At 29.2% G+C, this 17883-nt stretch overlaps 1 protein-coding gene across 2 annotated transcripts in view; it reads left to right on the forward strand.

Moving 5' to 3' along the window:
• LOC114130507 (growth hormone secretagogue receptor type 1-like) overlaps positions 1-17883 on the forward strand; it is a 164167-nt gene that overhangs the window by 137883 nt on the left and 8401 nt on the right. Inside the window, exon 4 of one of the 2 annotated variants that reach the window (XM_050196923.1) lies at positions 5330-10826. The exons of the other annotated variant lie outside the window; for it this stretch is intronic. Within the exon in view, the coding sequence (XP_050052880.1) occupies positions 5330-6179 (850 nt within the window). The 3' untranslated portion in view covers positions 6180-10826. Of the gene's footprint in view, positions 1-5329; positions 10827-17883 lie in introns of those variants that run through there. 2 annotated transcript variants of the gene reach the window in all.

Below are 17883 nucleotides of genomic sequence, written 5' to 3' on the forward strand. Positions count from 1 at the left end.
ATGCCGTTTAATTTCGATTCCACTTATACACTGACTTCGTTATTTCGAGATAGTTCTCAAAGCATATTTGCGGGAAACACTCAAACACCCTGTACACGAAAACATAGGGTTGTAGTATAATAGTTGTTGTTCTTCACAACCCCAACAATATAGTACATATTATAGATATATATAGGTATATAATACGCATAGGCATACACTCATATAGGCATATACACTTATAGGCTTACTGTTATATACATATTATAAAACAATTTCGATCGGTCCGACGGCGGGCAAACACTGCGCACGGGGTGAGGTATGCACGTGTATATTATTGCGATATTTCCAATTAAATCCTGCGGGGATTTTTAATAAGCTCCGAGCCCTCTGGCGGCAGTAAGGATCGTGCTGTTTTTACAAACCTCTCACGACCGTAATAATTACGATCCGGCCCGGTCGTCGGCCGTAGCCATCGTCTTGTCGCCACCACCGCCACCAATCGAAAGAAATTACTGTTTAGTCTCCTCGCCATCAGTTTTCCCGGAGGAATCGTTCCAAAAATATGCACACAACACACCGTCGCCACCAATATTGAGTTATCACATAATAAAATATATGTTTATATACGATATTATAAAAATATTAAAGAAAAATAATTTTATCGTACTTAGTCCTTACGATTAATACACCCACAAACCAATCATATTATATGTTGTCGAAATAGGTTTACATCTCTTAGAAAATGTTTCAGCGACCAATTAAAATTTAAAATTATAAATGTTACGTTAATTACAAATAACTAAAAAACAAATACAGAGCTAATTAATTTTCTTGATTAAATTTTACTTTTATTTATTTTCCTTCGAATGGTTTTGTAAATCTGTAAGTCCGATTTCTACAAATTAAAATAAATAAAAAATGGTGGTAAATTTTATAAATAATTTTTTGACCGGTTAATTATTTTATCATTATCAAATATTATAATTTGTTACGATATACCGATTAATCGCATGAGAATTCCCATCTATTCACTAAAGCAGTGTCATCATTCAAAGTTTATAAATCACTTTATGCGCCCCTGACTACAGCTGATTTTCACGCCCACTGTTTTGAATTTTTGCAAAATAACAAAATTATAAATTATAATATTATACGTATTGCCATTTTATACATTTTTCACGCCCAAAAAGAAACTAGCTAGACACAAATAATTTAAATATGTGTTTTATGCCAGTATTTTTCGACTTGGATGAATTTTTTTAGTTAACATTGTATTGCAACGACAGGAAATTACTCCATACATTCTAACAATGCTCTGCATAGGAAAAATTAAAGATATTAGATATTAGCTAACTTTAACTAAAATTATTAAAGTTATCTATAATAATATTATGCAATATGTAAATTATCAATGGTATATAATAATTGTATACAGATTGTTGGAGTACTTAAATTATTTTGTTCATTTCTTAAGTTACTATTTCGTTTTTTATATCATAAAAATGATTTTGATAAAAATATAAAATGTTGAGTTAAGTGTCACGTGTCACTGAATGCAAGTTTAATTTTTAAATCTATAAATACTCAAAATTAATTGTATTTATTATTTTCATTAATTGTATACTATGTATGTAATACATAGGTTTATGTAAATATTTTGCATTTGCATTATATAAGCTAATATAAGATAATTACAAAAAAAAAAAAAAAACTAGGAAATCGTTGAAATTTAGAGGTTTTTGAGTTTTTTTTTAACCGTAAAACAGTAAAACATGTCTCTTTAACACTTGAAGTAAAAATTGATTTTCTCCTCTTGGCTGATCAAAATTGAATTAAAACTAAAATTCTAATGAAATAATTGTCATAGTAATTTAACGTGTATAAATAATTAATATTGTATGACTAATATTGAAAAAAGGAAAAACATTTGTTCATATGAAATTAATAAAAAAACAAGCATTTTTTCTTTTAGAAACGTAAATATGTATTGAAATAGATATAATTAGATATAATAAATAGTTCTGGGTTCATAATAAAAAAAAAATTCACCCAATATATTTAAATGTCACTTTAGTATACATAGAATTCATTTATACCGCTGACTTATGATAATATATTTTCAAATGTTAAACAGATCAATCAATCATAGATTGCATGAAAAATAAGAATTGACTTAGGTTAGGTTATTAATATTCTTGATAAAAAAAAAAAAAAACTGTCGTTGAAAAGACGAATATCTTTAACTTGTATTTCTCTAGAGAAAGGAGCCTTGTGTTATATATTTACTCTTCTTCCGCCACCTCTCGTTCTGACAACAATACAGTTATTCCTCATATGAAATCTCGAGGTCCTCGATAACAGCATGTGTAGCGGCGAATATCGTTTTTTATTATTATTATTATTATACAGTCGCAGTCGGATTTCGTACGACTGTGGTTGGAGTGTCGGACCGGCATATTAATGGAACTCTGCGCGTTTACTACACATAATATAGCTATTATTATTACTCTAAAAATATATCGCGAGGTTTTTGTGTGTGTGGTTTGTACAGATAAGAAATACATACGATTTAAGCGATATTTATCGGCCTTTAGGTAGAGCCGGTAATGCTCGACACGTTCTCTGACCACAGCTATACATAGTAATAAAATAACAGTGCGTTGTGTGAAAACATAATATTCTTATTATCTACAAAAAATTATAATTCTATATGTACTATTATTTATTATAACGGTCAACATCCAAAAGTACAGTAAATGCCAAACGAAAAAAAATAGGTATAATATTCGAATACACATTTTTATTGTCTTTATAAGCCCGGAGCAATTAATAACATATTATTTAAAAAAAAAATGTTCACTAATTCAGTAACCTCACCTAAACACATATGTAGTAATTAACTTTAAAAATAAGCCTGTGTTAAAATTCGCAATACAACAAAAATTATTAATGAATATTAATATATTTTAATGTATGTTGATACCGAAAAATTAAACCGCTCGAAAGTGATGTAGCTAAATTGCCTAACCAGGACGCCGCCATACCTAAATGTATTAATTAAATGAAAAAGAAATATACATCAATTAATAAATCACTGGTATCCAAAAAAAGTTAAAACCCATGTCTAAAACATAAACTTAAGTTCGTTATAACTATTAGCATACCCAAGCGCTGATCTGAAATAAAGATAATAGCTAAATTCATCAATAACGGTTTATTTAAATGAGGCCGGTGTGTTCCATAAACACTTAATTCACTTAATTTACTATGAAAAACCTCCAGAGAATGCGTAATTCTCGATTCGATTGTAATAATTTCAATTCAAATACAAATTAAAAACTATTGGATCATTACTTTTAAAATGAAATAAATTAAGTACATGACTGAAAGCATATTAAACATTATCTGAAAAGAAATCTTTCTTAATGATTTTTTTTTTTTTTTTTTGGAAAATTCTGTAAATAATTAACTTAAGCAATTCTAAAAAATTTCACTAATAGGTATATTTTTCTTTAATGATTATCATAGGTTTTTTTTCTCACATATACTATTATTTTTTATTACATTTAAAAATAAGTATAAATAAATACATGTATTTTAAGAAAATATAAAAATCGTTACTACGATTTATTCTTGTCAATCTAATATATAATAATACATAATATATAAATAAATGTATACTAGACATGGGGTTAACTGAAATTTGGAAACAAAAATAAATATCAAATGAGAAATATTTCTGTATTATAGTAAAATAAAGTTATATATTATAAATATAATATAATTGTACACAATTTAAAAATATAGTTAATTTAATGTCAACTTTTCACAAAAAAAAAAAAAATAATAATAAATTAAATGTCAGTTTTGAATATAATTCCGGACATATCATTTGTACAAAGATATAGAAATATCACTGACAATAATTCTACGTCATTCGATGAAGTATAAATAGTTGTAACTTGTATAACTATTTATTACAACCTCAATTGTTATATGGTATAATATATCTATAATTTTTTTTTTAAATGTCAAATAGAAACACATTATGTTTTTCGTCTTTCATACGTATTTTACAAAAAAATAAAGTGAAATCAAAAATTTTTGTTTTCGTCGATATTTTTGTTTTGGGTAAAACGTTGTCTCATTCAAATATAGTACGTTTGTAACACTTGTCTAATGTCTTTTTCAACAGGTGAACCCTCTTGAAATTCAAAAATAGTTAATGGTATATTTTATCTCGGTGGATCGTCTGTACAAGGTACATCACCGCAGATCTTTATTCATTATGCCTAGTTTAATCAAATATCAGTTTGACCGTTATTAAGTAGTAATAGTATAATATATTTTTTGTATATTTTTAATTTATATAAAAGTGCGTAATGCGCTCTGGGCATAATATTAAAACTATAATAAATAACTCGTAAATCACCTTCTTCTAAGCTATATCATATTGGATTCCTTCAATGTAATATCTTAAGAGCCAAGAACAATTAATGATAATATAACTTATATTATTAAAGTTCAAACATAATATGATGTATTCAATAAATATTTAATATTACGTTACAAATAAACGTATGTACTGACTTCGGGTACGGAAATAATAAAAAATTGAGACTTACAACTTCAGTTATACTTTATATAAAAAAAAAACCTCCAAAAATTTTTTATAATTTTAAATTTACCGTGAGATAAAGGAGAGTTATTAGTAAGAGTGACGGTTGTGGTGATTTATATGCAACACTATGCAATACGCCAATGTGACATGTATCATGTACTTTTTAACGTGGTAATTGCCCACAATTTACTTTTTTGTCGTCACACGATGATAGGTATGAAAATAAATGTCGATTATAACTCTTAACTATAGTTGAATTATTATTCAATATCATAAAACTGTAAACTGTATTGATTTGTATTCGTTTTGTGAATTTTTTTCACACTTATATAAAACCCCTTTATATGAAATAATAACACTACGGAGACAACGCAATTAATGTGGACTTTATATTCTAAAAACGAGACGAAAAAATACCTTATTTTACCGTGACAGACAGTCATCGTGGTTCTTAAAAACGTAAACTTCCCAAAGACGTCGGTTGCCGAATACCTATTTTATGCTTTATACTTATGTGACTTATATTATATAATAATATGTAAAGAATATATACTACTCACACGCTTATGTTATGTTATATTATGTCATAATACGTTATTTTTATTTTTGTCGTGTTTTGTATTTCGTCATATTATATTATGCTGTGTGGTCGCCGTTCGATCATCAAAAACCGTTCAATCGCATATTTTTTGTTTTTTGTTTTTGTTTTTGTTCTTCTGTTCGCAGTCCGATCACGATGATCTCGGAATACACGCAAATGGACTACATCGACGGCACCAAGGTGCCGGTGTGCCTGACCAAAGCCAACACGTTCTGGCCGATAGCGTTCTTCGTGACCATCATCGGCGTGTTCTTCGTGGTACCGCTGTTCGTGCTGGTCGTCCTGTACACGGTGATCGCGGCGCACCTGATGGCCGACCCGGGCACCAGCTGCACGGACAGCGCGTGCAATCAGCGCGCCCGCCGGCAGGTGGTGCTCATGCTGGCCACCGTCGTCCTGTCGTTCTTCGTGTGCCTGCTCCCGTTCCGCGTGTTCACCATGTGGATCATACTGGTGCCGGAACACACGTTCCTGGACCTGGGCTTCAAGCACTACTACATCATACTGTACGCGTCCCGGATCATGGTCTACCTGAACTCGGCCGTCAATCCGATCCTGTACAACCTGATGTCGTCAAAGTTCCGGCGGGGCTTCTGCAAGCTCTGCCGGTCCCAGTGCGGCGGCGGCGGTAGCGTCGACGACTGCTACGACAGCTACGACGGCGGCGGGACGGGCGGTTGCGTCGTCGGGTGCGGCGGGCGCAGGCGCAGACGACGCGGCCGCCGTCGGGACGTGTTCCGGCTCCGGCACACCGGCACGCTCACCACCACGCTGTCGAGGTCGTGCAGCGGACCGCAAACGCGCACCGCCGACGGCGCCATCAGAAACGGTACCGCAAACGGTACGGCTCGGCGGCACGTCGACGGCGTCACCAGCACGGCCGCGGCGGTCGTCACCGCCCTGCTCGGCCGTCACCGCGGCGTCAAGACGCACTTGCAGGTCGACGACGATCATCTCAAAGAGAGTTTCGTGTGACTACACTACCGCCGCTGACTGCAAAACTATAATATTATTTAACGATTCGTATGATATTATAATAATTATCATGTACTTTTTTTTTTTTTTAAACCTTATCGCATATTTTAGAAAAATATTGTAAACGATAACTGCAGTGATTGTATCATAAGTATAGATATGCCATCGTACCACGATTCTAGGTAGTATTGTGGGGTGACCCGTCGACCCGTGATGATCACTTTATTGTGAAAAATTAATTTTTACAATTATATTAATATTATAAACCAATAAAACATTCATTGTTAAAGGTTTTGAGAGGAAAATTTTACCACGGCGTATAAAAAAATTAAGAAACACTTTAAAATTATATCCATCCCAAGGAGTGCTTTGACTTAAATTATCGTCATTAGTTGATGGGTAACCAAACTATCTTAAATTTATTTTTATTTTTTAATGTATGTACTTATAATAATATGTTATTGTCGTTTTGACCCGACCGCACGATTGTCTCTCGTCCCGACATCGAGTCACATCTCTAGTCGAATTGTCGTTATCGTATTATTATTATTAGGATTTAGTCTTTTTGATTTTTACTCGTTTGTTTTTATTTAATTTTAAAAATTTTACGACCCTACAAGGTGCAATGGACCGTTGCAGATTTCTTCAGATACCAATATAATATATTATAGCATGTGGTTTGTAGTCGTTTTCATGGATGAAATTCATTTCCCTAAATCTCAAAATTAGTATCGTTGTGTTAATATATGTTACGTATAAATGTGCAAATGTGAGATGTTAAAGTTAAAACTACTACGAATTTATGACTATAGGTACATAAATAAACATTTATGTAGTGTTCATCGTTCTTTCAAACTTTTATCTGACAACGAAATAATAAAAGAACAAAGTTTCGATTTCGATGCTCATTCGTTAACCAAAACGACACATAGCGACCTACAAGATAAAAATATCTCGGCTGTGTTTCTGGTTAAAATTTAAACATTTATACTACTAAAATATATTAAAAGGAAAATGGAAATTTAATAATTCTTATTTAAAATACTTGCATCTATTAATTGTAGTCATGTACGTTATTTTTTTTTTTATCGTTTAAATAAATCTAAAATGCCTTAAATATTATAATAACCACGCGGATCTCTATATTTCAGTAGATATTTTCAAAAATTACATTTCAAAAATACTTATAAGAAAATGGACTCTTTAAGTTCCGTTCGCCGTATATTCGATTTAAGTTTTATTTCAATCGTATTGTATGTATATATTAATATTTATTCATCGCGTTTCAAACAGATTATCCTATTTAAATACAAGTAGGTACCTAAACAATATTTATTTATTGTTATCAGCCGTATAAAAATATATTATTATAAATATTGCTTCGATAAACAATAATTATTGTGCTATTCTCGAATACCGGCGTAACGCCTTATAAATGATTTTGCACGGGCCATTAAATTTTCAAACAAAAGCAGAAAAAACTTTCAATAAATATTATAATATTATTATTATCATCATAATACGCTCAAAATTGAAAAATGCGCACAATGATAAAATATACGGTCGCGTGCAGCCTTCGAACTCTTTCACTATATCAGTTTTAAAAATTTTTTTCCTAATATTTTATAACCCACATTTTTGATTTATCATACAAGTACGATACACTCCCCAGCCTTATAATATTATATATATTATGTCTACGCATAATAACTGCTGCTGCAACCAAAAACTTTTTCACTACTTTTGACCTTCAAATGCACCATAAAAATAATAACCACGCAATAATAAAATATTTAAGTACAAGACGGAAATTCATATTATTTATATGATTCGTTAAGAATACTCGTCCTTTTTTTTGTAAATAATTAAATAATACTGTATGCATTTATTCAGATTTTGATTTTAAATGAGTAGTTTCTGTCTTTTTAAACTTAATCTTCGAAAGATGGACAATAGTCCTTAATAATATTTTTATACGATGTATAAAGTCTAATATAATTACTTATATACTTATTTAATATTTAACGAAGTACTTATTCAGTTATGAAATTATGAAATTTCAAATTAGTTACCCTAATTTTTAAATCACTGAAATTCCGTCTTCTAATAATACTAGTAGGTACTACTATTGTGAAATATTATGCTACATAAATGCTAATAAATAAAAACCACTTCGTCAAATTTTGATTTAGATACATGAAAAATGTAAAAGAAAATATCTACTTGATAAATTACAGAATTACAGTAAAAAAGTGCTTCTTTTTTGGAAAAAAAAAGTTTTTTCAACACAACTTGACACTCTTTAAATAGTATAAAGAACCGAATATTGGAAAATAAAAATACATAGAAATTACAAAAATTTTAATAAATCCATTATTAGATGAAAATGGTGAAGGGGAGAGAGCATGCCTGAGTGAATCACCCTGTTTTCTAAATCGTATAATAAACCCACTGAACCGTCACCACCGTTACTAACCTAACACTAAATTGATGTCATTATAATCTTAAAATCTCGATCAACTTCTGTTTTAAAAAGTTGCAATAGTTTTATTTTATCAGGTCACATTTTAACAATTCAATTAGAAATCTGTACATACTAACCTACGTTTTGTAGCAGCAATATATAAATTAAATGTAATGCACGCGTTGTTATTTGTTGTTCGCTAGCGTTAAATGCTTGTAAGTTATTTAATTATAATGAAACGAGTAATGCCGTTTTGTTTATTCGCGTTTAAATTATGTTTTTAACTTCTCACGTAGCTTACACCTACCTACACAAGTAGTAGAACGCCCACCTCGTTTTCAAAACATGCACCCCACTCAAAAAAACTGTATTATAATAATAGTATAATAGAACTACATATTATGCTCGTAATATAATACTGTGCTCCAAACTTTCGAATATTCGATTGAAAAGTGTCCCTCAGACGTATTAAGTCACAAAATATATATTTTTATGGAATAAGTAATAATGTGATAACGTGTAATATCATAGAACACGTGTATTTTCACTCATAATATTATTATTTTATTCTGTGTGTAATATTCACCATCGAATCACGTCTTCCTGCCAATCTACCCCAAAATAGGAATATTATGCGACGGTCACATTTCGTTGGTTCACTTGACATTCCTCCTATACGGCTAAATAATAAAATATTATGTACATCGTACGTGTAATATTATGAAATAAGTGTACGACGTCTGGTCCTTTAGAAACATATTACATATACGATTATAAGACGTACGTTTGTTGGTTTTATAGTATTTATTTAATTTGTTCTCGGTGTGCGATTCTTGAAAAGGTGACAAACCTATAACAAGCTTATTTTAGGGCCTGGATTTAAATGCCCTAAAAACTATCAAAATTATTAATATTTTTGTACAGGCATGAAATGACGTGCGATGGTTTAACTTTTGGTATTTTAACATACTTATCGTATTGTAAACTAACATAAATACAACAAAAAACCCGAACTAAGACATATGCAATAAATAAACAATATACTGAAAATAAATTCATTCGCTATTTATCTCCGACTGACCGATTAGTAAAAATTTGTTTAAAGCCCTTGTAATACACCATATCCGATTACAACTGGAGATAAATAAAGATATTCCAGTATTCATATAGACAATGATTCACATTCAGTACAGATATCAAATATCTTAAAAATATTAAGCCAAATATTATGAAAACAATATTTTGATGTATGCATTAAAATCTCCTGATGGGTTAACATTTTGACATGCAATTACATAATATAAACCTATTAAGACAAGTATTAGATATTGTTTTTTTTTCACATAGCCATTCATTCTAAAAAAAAAATAGAAACAACATCACAGTTAGTTTTCCATCTTTAATATTTTATTATTATAAATCATAGGCTTAAAAAATATAGGGCGTTTGAAAAATAAACTCGCAATATAATATCGTGTAGTACGTTATAAAAAAAAATAAATAAATTACCCGTCGACTTTTTCTGGAAATACTTTATGGAAAAAAAACACGTATCGCGTTTGAAGATATTTAGCTGTGCGGATGGGAAGATTGATGAATCCAAAGTACACTTTTTGTAAGCGAATCAATAATAAATAGCACCACTTTTTGATTTCTTTGATATCGACTGTAGAGTCCAATTTAAACCGATAGAACGACGATCAAGTACGATTGATAATTTTGTTTTTCAAATATCAAAAAAACTTTCAATCCTAATTCCGGGTTTGGTTATAATTTAAAACTACAATTGCACGACCCTCTTAGTAAATATTATTTCATAATATAATCATACAAACGTACGTCATCGATGAAGTAGGTATTATTGTCATTAAAATATATTATATATGCTATCGGATTCATCGAAAATCATGATATTAACTCGACTAGTCATTAAGCAAGTTTTCTGTTATTTATAATTATAATTATTTACTATATTTAAATATTATATACGATTGAATATTATATAATACACGCATTTACGGTATTTTACTGATTACCTTTTGTGTAGTACACCGCCGTCACCCACCGTTTACTCTGATAATATTGTTTATATACATCTACTATTTATTTTTATTTTTACCTATATGCACTGTTACAATATTATTATTGTTAATACTTAATAAATATATTGTATTATTATATTATATTTTATAGTTGTATAAGAACGACCATTTTTTTTTTTTTACCTATACGATTTTTGTGCACAACATAATACATTAATACATTGTACCTATTACAGTTGATAACTATACTGTGATGTATAGCTAGGTTTAATGTATTGTTTTAAATTGTTCATTCGATACCATCTCGATATGTATTATTTACTATTATATACACACATTGACAAACAGTACAAAAGTTATGTTTGATTCTATCATATAATACTTATAATATTATTGTATATAATCATAATATTGTCTTATGCTGTCACATTATTTATTTATACGCCATTATTATTATTATATATATTATTCAAGTGCCTATATTATACTATATCCGAGCCACAGATTTACCGCATCTGAAATTAAATAAATCAAAGTTATTATATTTATTATACAAACGATCTATGTATATATACATATTATGTAAACAAAAATGTGGTGATTTCCTTTAATTTTTACATCTATATATAATATGTTAGCCTGAATTACAAATCGACCAGTGCATGATGTTTTTTCCACACTAAATGGTAATAACTTATACACGTAATGAACAGTGGTGTAACTATATTGAAGGATTGAAATTTAAAGTAACTCCTCCTGCTTGAAAATAAACTTTGGTTAAGCCACTGCTGCTGATTCCATATCAAGATAGTCGACTACTATTGGAGACTTAACAAAAAACAAAAACAAAAAAATGAATTAACCAAGAACGGTGTTAAGTACCATAATATGGTGAATAAAGGAAAATTGTTTATACTCAATACATCATATTTGAGGTTTGAGTTACCCTCGAGAATCAACTGTATTATTACGATCTACAACTTTAATTATTATTGTAATATTATTTGTTACATTGCGTACATACCTTGTATTACTCTCAAGCCTGGGCATAAACGAGTTAAAAAGTTAAAGTTAAGTTAAAAGTTAAGTTAATTTTAACTTTTTAACTTAACTTTTTTGAATTTAATTTTCATTAACTTAATTTTTAACTTAATTGATGTTTATTGATATTAACTTAATAAATAACGAGTTAGTTTTAATAAAATCTAAATTACGTTATTTTATAAATAATTAAATTATAAATAAATCTAACCTAAGCTAACATATAAAAAAATAACTTTTTTTTAACTTTTAATTTATTAAAAAATTAAAAAAATATATGTATTAACTTTTAACTTAACTGAGTTAACCAAAAATTTTATTAACTTTTAACTTTTAACTTTTTCTTATTGATGCATATTAACTTAATTTAACTAAGTTAAAAAAAATCATTAACTTGCCCAGCCTTGATTACTCTTATATCTGTTATTGTAATAATTCTTACACGAAAAAACTGATTATACTAGGATGTACAGTAAAGAATAATAGTGTATGCTTTGTCAGTCTGCGAAATCTGAACGACATTTGTTTCATATTGGAGAAATTGACTATAATATAATATCGTTTCGTAGACGATTGCAACGTATAGAACATACTTATATAATATTAATAGACAAATTTACAAAACGTCTAATACGGTTTCGACAACCCTCGCGGATAATGCTATGTATGTGAATATCTGTTCTACCGAAACCTATACAATATTAATTCAGTGATAGGCAGTTGTAGCGTTATTAAGATTAACTAAATTTGAGATAAAAAAATAATTTTATACTATTTGCTTTTGTAATAGATACGGCTGCAACGTGACCAATGGAATGAGTTTCGCATAGGTATTTATAATAATAATGTAAAGCGTAAAGCTTATCGCATACTCGGATATATACGTAGCTTAAATACGTATTGAGTATTCATAAATTTTAAGCAACCCCCCCATTCAATTGTTGAGTTTTTTTTTTTTTTTATTATTAATATAATTACAAATGTTAGGTATCTATATTATTAAATTAATTTAAAAAAAAAAATAGCTATAATTTTCAACTTCCTTTTCAAAAAGGAAAAACTCCTTCCCGAAACTTGTACATCCCTGACAAGATTGGTTAACTATTCCTCTCTTCGTCTCATAATTTCTAAATTGTAAGACTGAGAGCCACGGCTTAATTTATCAAATACCACTGAAGTACATGCCATATAGCATATTATAGTATTGAAATTATCAATTCGTTCATCAAGACGATTGAACGCACATATTATGGACTTGATACACGATCATGAGAGTCATCATTACAGACCTACACAAAACTATACAATCGTTTTACATAGCACATATAATTTATATATATATGTAGTATTTTTAGGATTTTTCAGTGACACACATTTACCACAATTCATACGAACCTACATTTTACACACAGCATATATTTTGTTTATGTAATATAGTACCATAATATACTGGAATAGAGAATGAGAGTAAACACAATATATGTACTATATCATAATATTATATAGCTCGACGCACCGAAGAGTCTAAGGCCGACCAAGGAATCTAAAAAATATATGTACACAACGGTAGTATTTGATTATTATTAATTTTTTTATTCATTATTTATTTACGTCTTATATTAGCACTGTCATAACATATTATAGGCTTTTTTTGTGATCCAAATAAAATGACTAGCTGCTTTAGCTGGAATATACTTGTGTATCTATATATATATATTCTGCGGCGCTTTCGCCATGTGATCTATGTTATTGTCATATTATTTCATATCATAATATTATATAGATTTTCTAACAGTGATGGATTTAGGATTTTTTACACGGGTGAGAGGGGGTGCAATTTTATTGTGAACATATAGTATATGTTGACAAAACACAAAATTACTCCTCCCCCTCAAAAAAAAACACCCTTCCATAAATCCGTTACTGTTTTCTAAGCTTATTATATATTTTTACTATGAAACAATTATTATACTTGGCCTTCGTGAATGTACTGTATGCGTTACGCCAAACTAATACTATTTTGACGTGCATGTCCTCATTTGTTTTTATATTATATGTACAAATTTAATATCACGATAAAATATCCGCAACGGAATTATCATCAACTACAATATTACAAACATTTAACACCTATATTATAGTATTAACATACACAAAACACACGTGTGAACCGTATCGATTTTTATACGACCATAAAACGATAAATGTACTATTTACACAATTTTTTTTACAAGCAAAAACATATTACTTACGCGTAAAATTATACGTAATATTGGTCAAAAAAATCGGTACGAGAGTCACACACACTTCGTCTGCTGACAGTCTGTTGTATTATACATTATTTTGTGTTCTATTATCACGGCCGGCTGAAATACGTTCTTCTCTTTTTCTTTCTTTCACGTTTTGAGGTTGCAAATATTTCTTATTTCGAGTCTATAATATTAAAAGCTATATCTTTATAATGTATATATATATAATATGTGTTCGTCTATACGTTTATACGTCATTATATATATATATCATGGCAGCTGATACTATCGTACTATTGCGGCTTGGGCAAGCTTTGATTATTGTTATTATTATTATTATATAGTGCGTCATAATTACGAGCGAATGAATTATTACAAAAGCGACACGATTAAGAATCATAATATACATATTGTTAATATTATGAAAAAATTTACTATATATATTATAATATGCGCTTAAATTGCGTTATTATTATTTCGTAGCCTGTATATGAATATTATATAGACGCTTTTGTATATTATGTTGTTATTTATTATTATTATAATTTATTTATTTTTTGTATGCGTAAAATGGCTCATCGGTTTTCTGGAGGCAATCGCTTAGCGCCGCTCATTGCGCTGTTACGGTTCTCAAATTGTTTTATTAATACGGGCTTTGCGTTTTATAATATCATTATAAGACATTAAGACATAATATGTCTGCAATATATATTAAAATATAATACATCATGATTCGCGATATTGGTGTAATAATAATAATTATAATATTAATACGATCGATGGCGTTTTTCATATAATATATTATTATTACGATTACATAATAAATACCTATACCTACCTACGTAACAATTGTATAAATTATTATACACAATTTATTATGATAATAATATATAATATATTATACTATATATAATACATTTTCGGGCACTGTATACATCGGTATCGTTTTCGTTTTTGCGTAAAAAACAAGCCTTTAATATATAAATAAGTGCAACTCATGATTAATATAATATAGTGATGTGTATAATATTCGTCTTTTGTACAATTATCGTGACGTCCGTATCATTTTAGCGTTTACACGACAATATCGTTTCGCAATTAAAATTATTTTAACACAATCGTAATTATAGACAAAAATACTTTTTACGTATAATAATATAATATTTACCTATATGTAAATGTATAGATATGTATGACACGGTCTCTTATTGGATTTATCCTTGGGTGTTATTAACATGGGAATAAATAATATATTGGATTAGATTAGATTAGATTAATCAAACCTTTTTCTTGTCATTATTTTTTACTAGTCTTTTAATATAAATTATTTATTAAAATTATTCTTATAACTTCCGTGGTCAGTGATTATGTATAGTAAATACTTGCTCACTGAAACACTTCTCAGTTCTCAGTATCCCAAAGGTCCAGTCCAACTCTAAGCCCTCCGTTCATATACATTGAAGTCCATACGATAATATACTTACATTGAGTATTGTATGAACCACAGCAGTAAACTCACAACCGTGTCATATTATTATATATAAATATATAGGTATTTAAATAGTTTAACTGTCGTATACTCGTATTGCTAAAACTGCCTTTCATATGCTATCAAACGGTTTTGGGTTCTTATCGCTTGTTTTCGTTATGATATTATTTATTAAAACAATCTACTCTGTTGTATAAATTTAATATTTCCATATTACATATTATGTTTAATATTAATACATTTTTGTTATGTTTTACAAAGAAGCTCCGGGAGACTGCCGATGCAAGTACTTCGACTGTGTACAATATAATGTTCATATAATATATAATACTCACGTTTTGTAGTTGGACGATTCGATATTTCGACATCTCTCGAATCTCGTTCAGCTTGTTTCAATGTGAATAGCATACCTACAAATTACAATATAATATTATATATTATTTTAAGATAATAAATTATTATCGAATGGCAACGGCTGTCACTCGGAGTTTATAGATTACCTGTACAACAATATTGTGCTGCAATATTATTCCTATAATAACCATAATACATACCGATTTTCGCGCTCGTTAATAGTGTGCTCAGTCTCATAATGCGTAAGTGAGGACTTAACCGTTAAGTGCAAAAGGGAAATGCACATTTTTAATATTATACAATTCATGTGATTTAAAAGATTGTCATGTGCGAACAAAATATATAAATATAAATGTTCTTCCTTCTTATGCCCGCCAAACCTACAATATAATATTATATATTTATTTTGTCGAGAAATTGTTGCAACTGGGTTTCTTTTTGTGTTTGACGCGATCGATATGAATATTTATGGACTTTTAGTACATTTCAATAAAATACATATCAGTTCAGAAGAAAATAAACATTAAAACAAATACATGACGGTGGAATCAAAAATGTTGACTTTCATGATTTTTCTCAATCGTTTTTTTTTTACATCTAAAAAATAAAAATTGTTTACATCAAACACAAATGTAATATCATATATATTATTACTATTGTGTACTTCTATACTTCGTAGTTAGGTCAAAATATTATATACATAAAGTAGGAAGAAGCCTATACATTTTTACATCGCTCTAGGCCTCAAATTACATAAATCAAGAGTTGATCATCTGGCCGTGAAGATTCGTGCTCGTACGAAATTGTGCCCGTGGTGGCGATAAAACACATCTTGCGCAATATGCTACTTTATAATATTATATGTAATATTGACCCCGCCAAATATTTTTAGGTTTAACGCGAGCGAGATTGGTATGTATTATTGTTATATATAGCTCTATGTATATAATATATAATATTTATACATGAATATTTATTATACTATGCATAGGTACAACAGATCCATAACCTCACTCTTAAATACTTGTTATTTATTATTATAAAGATATATACCTGAATATGAAAAAGTAATTATTTCTGAAATACAAATTTTTTGACTATTTTAAAATTGTTAATCTTTCTGTTGAATTCGTGAGCAATATAACTTAGTTTTAAAAGTAAACCCATTTTATACTATGTCGAATGATTCATTTAACGCACTACAATACTCTAATTTTTTCGATCTACCTACTGTATTTGTTTTTATTTTTTAAAGCTAAATATATGATTGTTTATACATTGTTATCTCGCCAAATCACCAATCAATAATACCATTTATAAATCGTACTCTTCCTAATCATATAACAACACATAGTGAAAAGCAGAATATCTTTCCAAAAACCTACTCGTGCATATAAACATCGATCATCGAACCAATAGTTTCTAATTTAAAAGCATTCACTTCAGAACTCACTTCAAATCAAATAAGAATGGAGTAGTAAATATGAAAAAATATCTACAAATAGTCACTGCAGTGTGTAATATTCTTTATTTCTAAGCTTAGAATGTTTTTTAAGAAAACCAATTATTGATTTCATATACCTAATAATATATATGTGTTGCGTGACTAAGGGGTAATCGATAGGTGAAACGGCTACTTTTGAATTTTTCAAAGGGTAAAGACTAATGGGCAATTATTCAGTATTAACTATTGTTAAGTCTAGTAAATACCAAATTCACTATGACGGGTACCTAGTTAAAATATGACAGTAAATGCCTTTATCGGGTTTTCAGTGAAGTGGACATATAATATATAGTATTCGACTTTTCTACAATTTCGAGTTTGCACTCCACTGCCAAACACTATTTACGATCAAATGACTATTCAACCGTTTTTTCACTTGTGGCTTATCGGAGATTATATTTATTTCTATAAATGTGTTTTCGGAGATATTTAGACCGGTAAAACTTGAATTCTAATCGAAAAGTTAGTATATAGTACTGTAGTGCGCCTAAATAATCACTGTTTGACTTGCATAATAATATAAAAAATAAAGTTTAGTGTTATTATGTCATTAAAATAATA

Source organism: Aphis gossypii, chromosome 1 (genome assembly GCF_020184175.1).
Source record: "Aphis gossypii isolate Hap1 chromosome 1, ASM2018417v2, whole genome shotgun sequence".
NCBI lineage: Eukaryota > Metazoa > Arthropoda > Insecta > Hemiptera > Aphididae > Aphis > Aphis gossypii.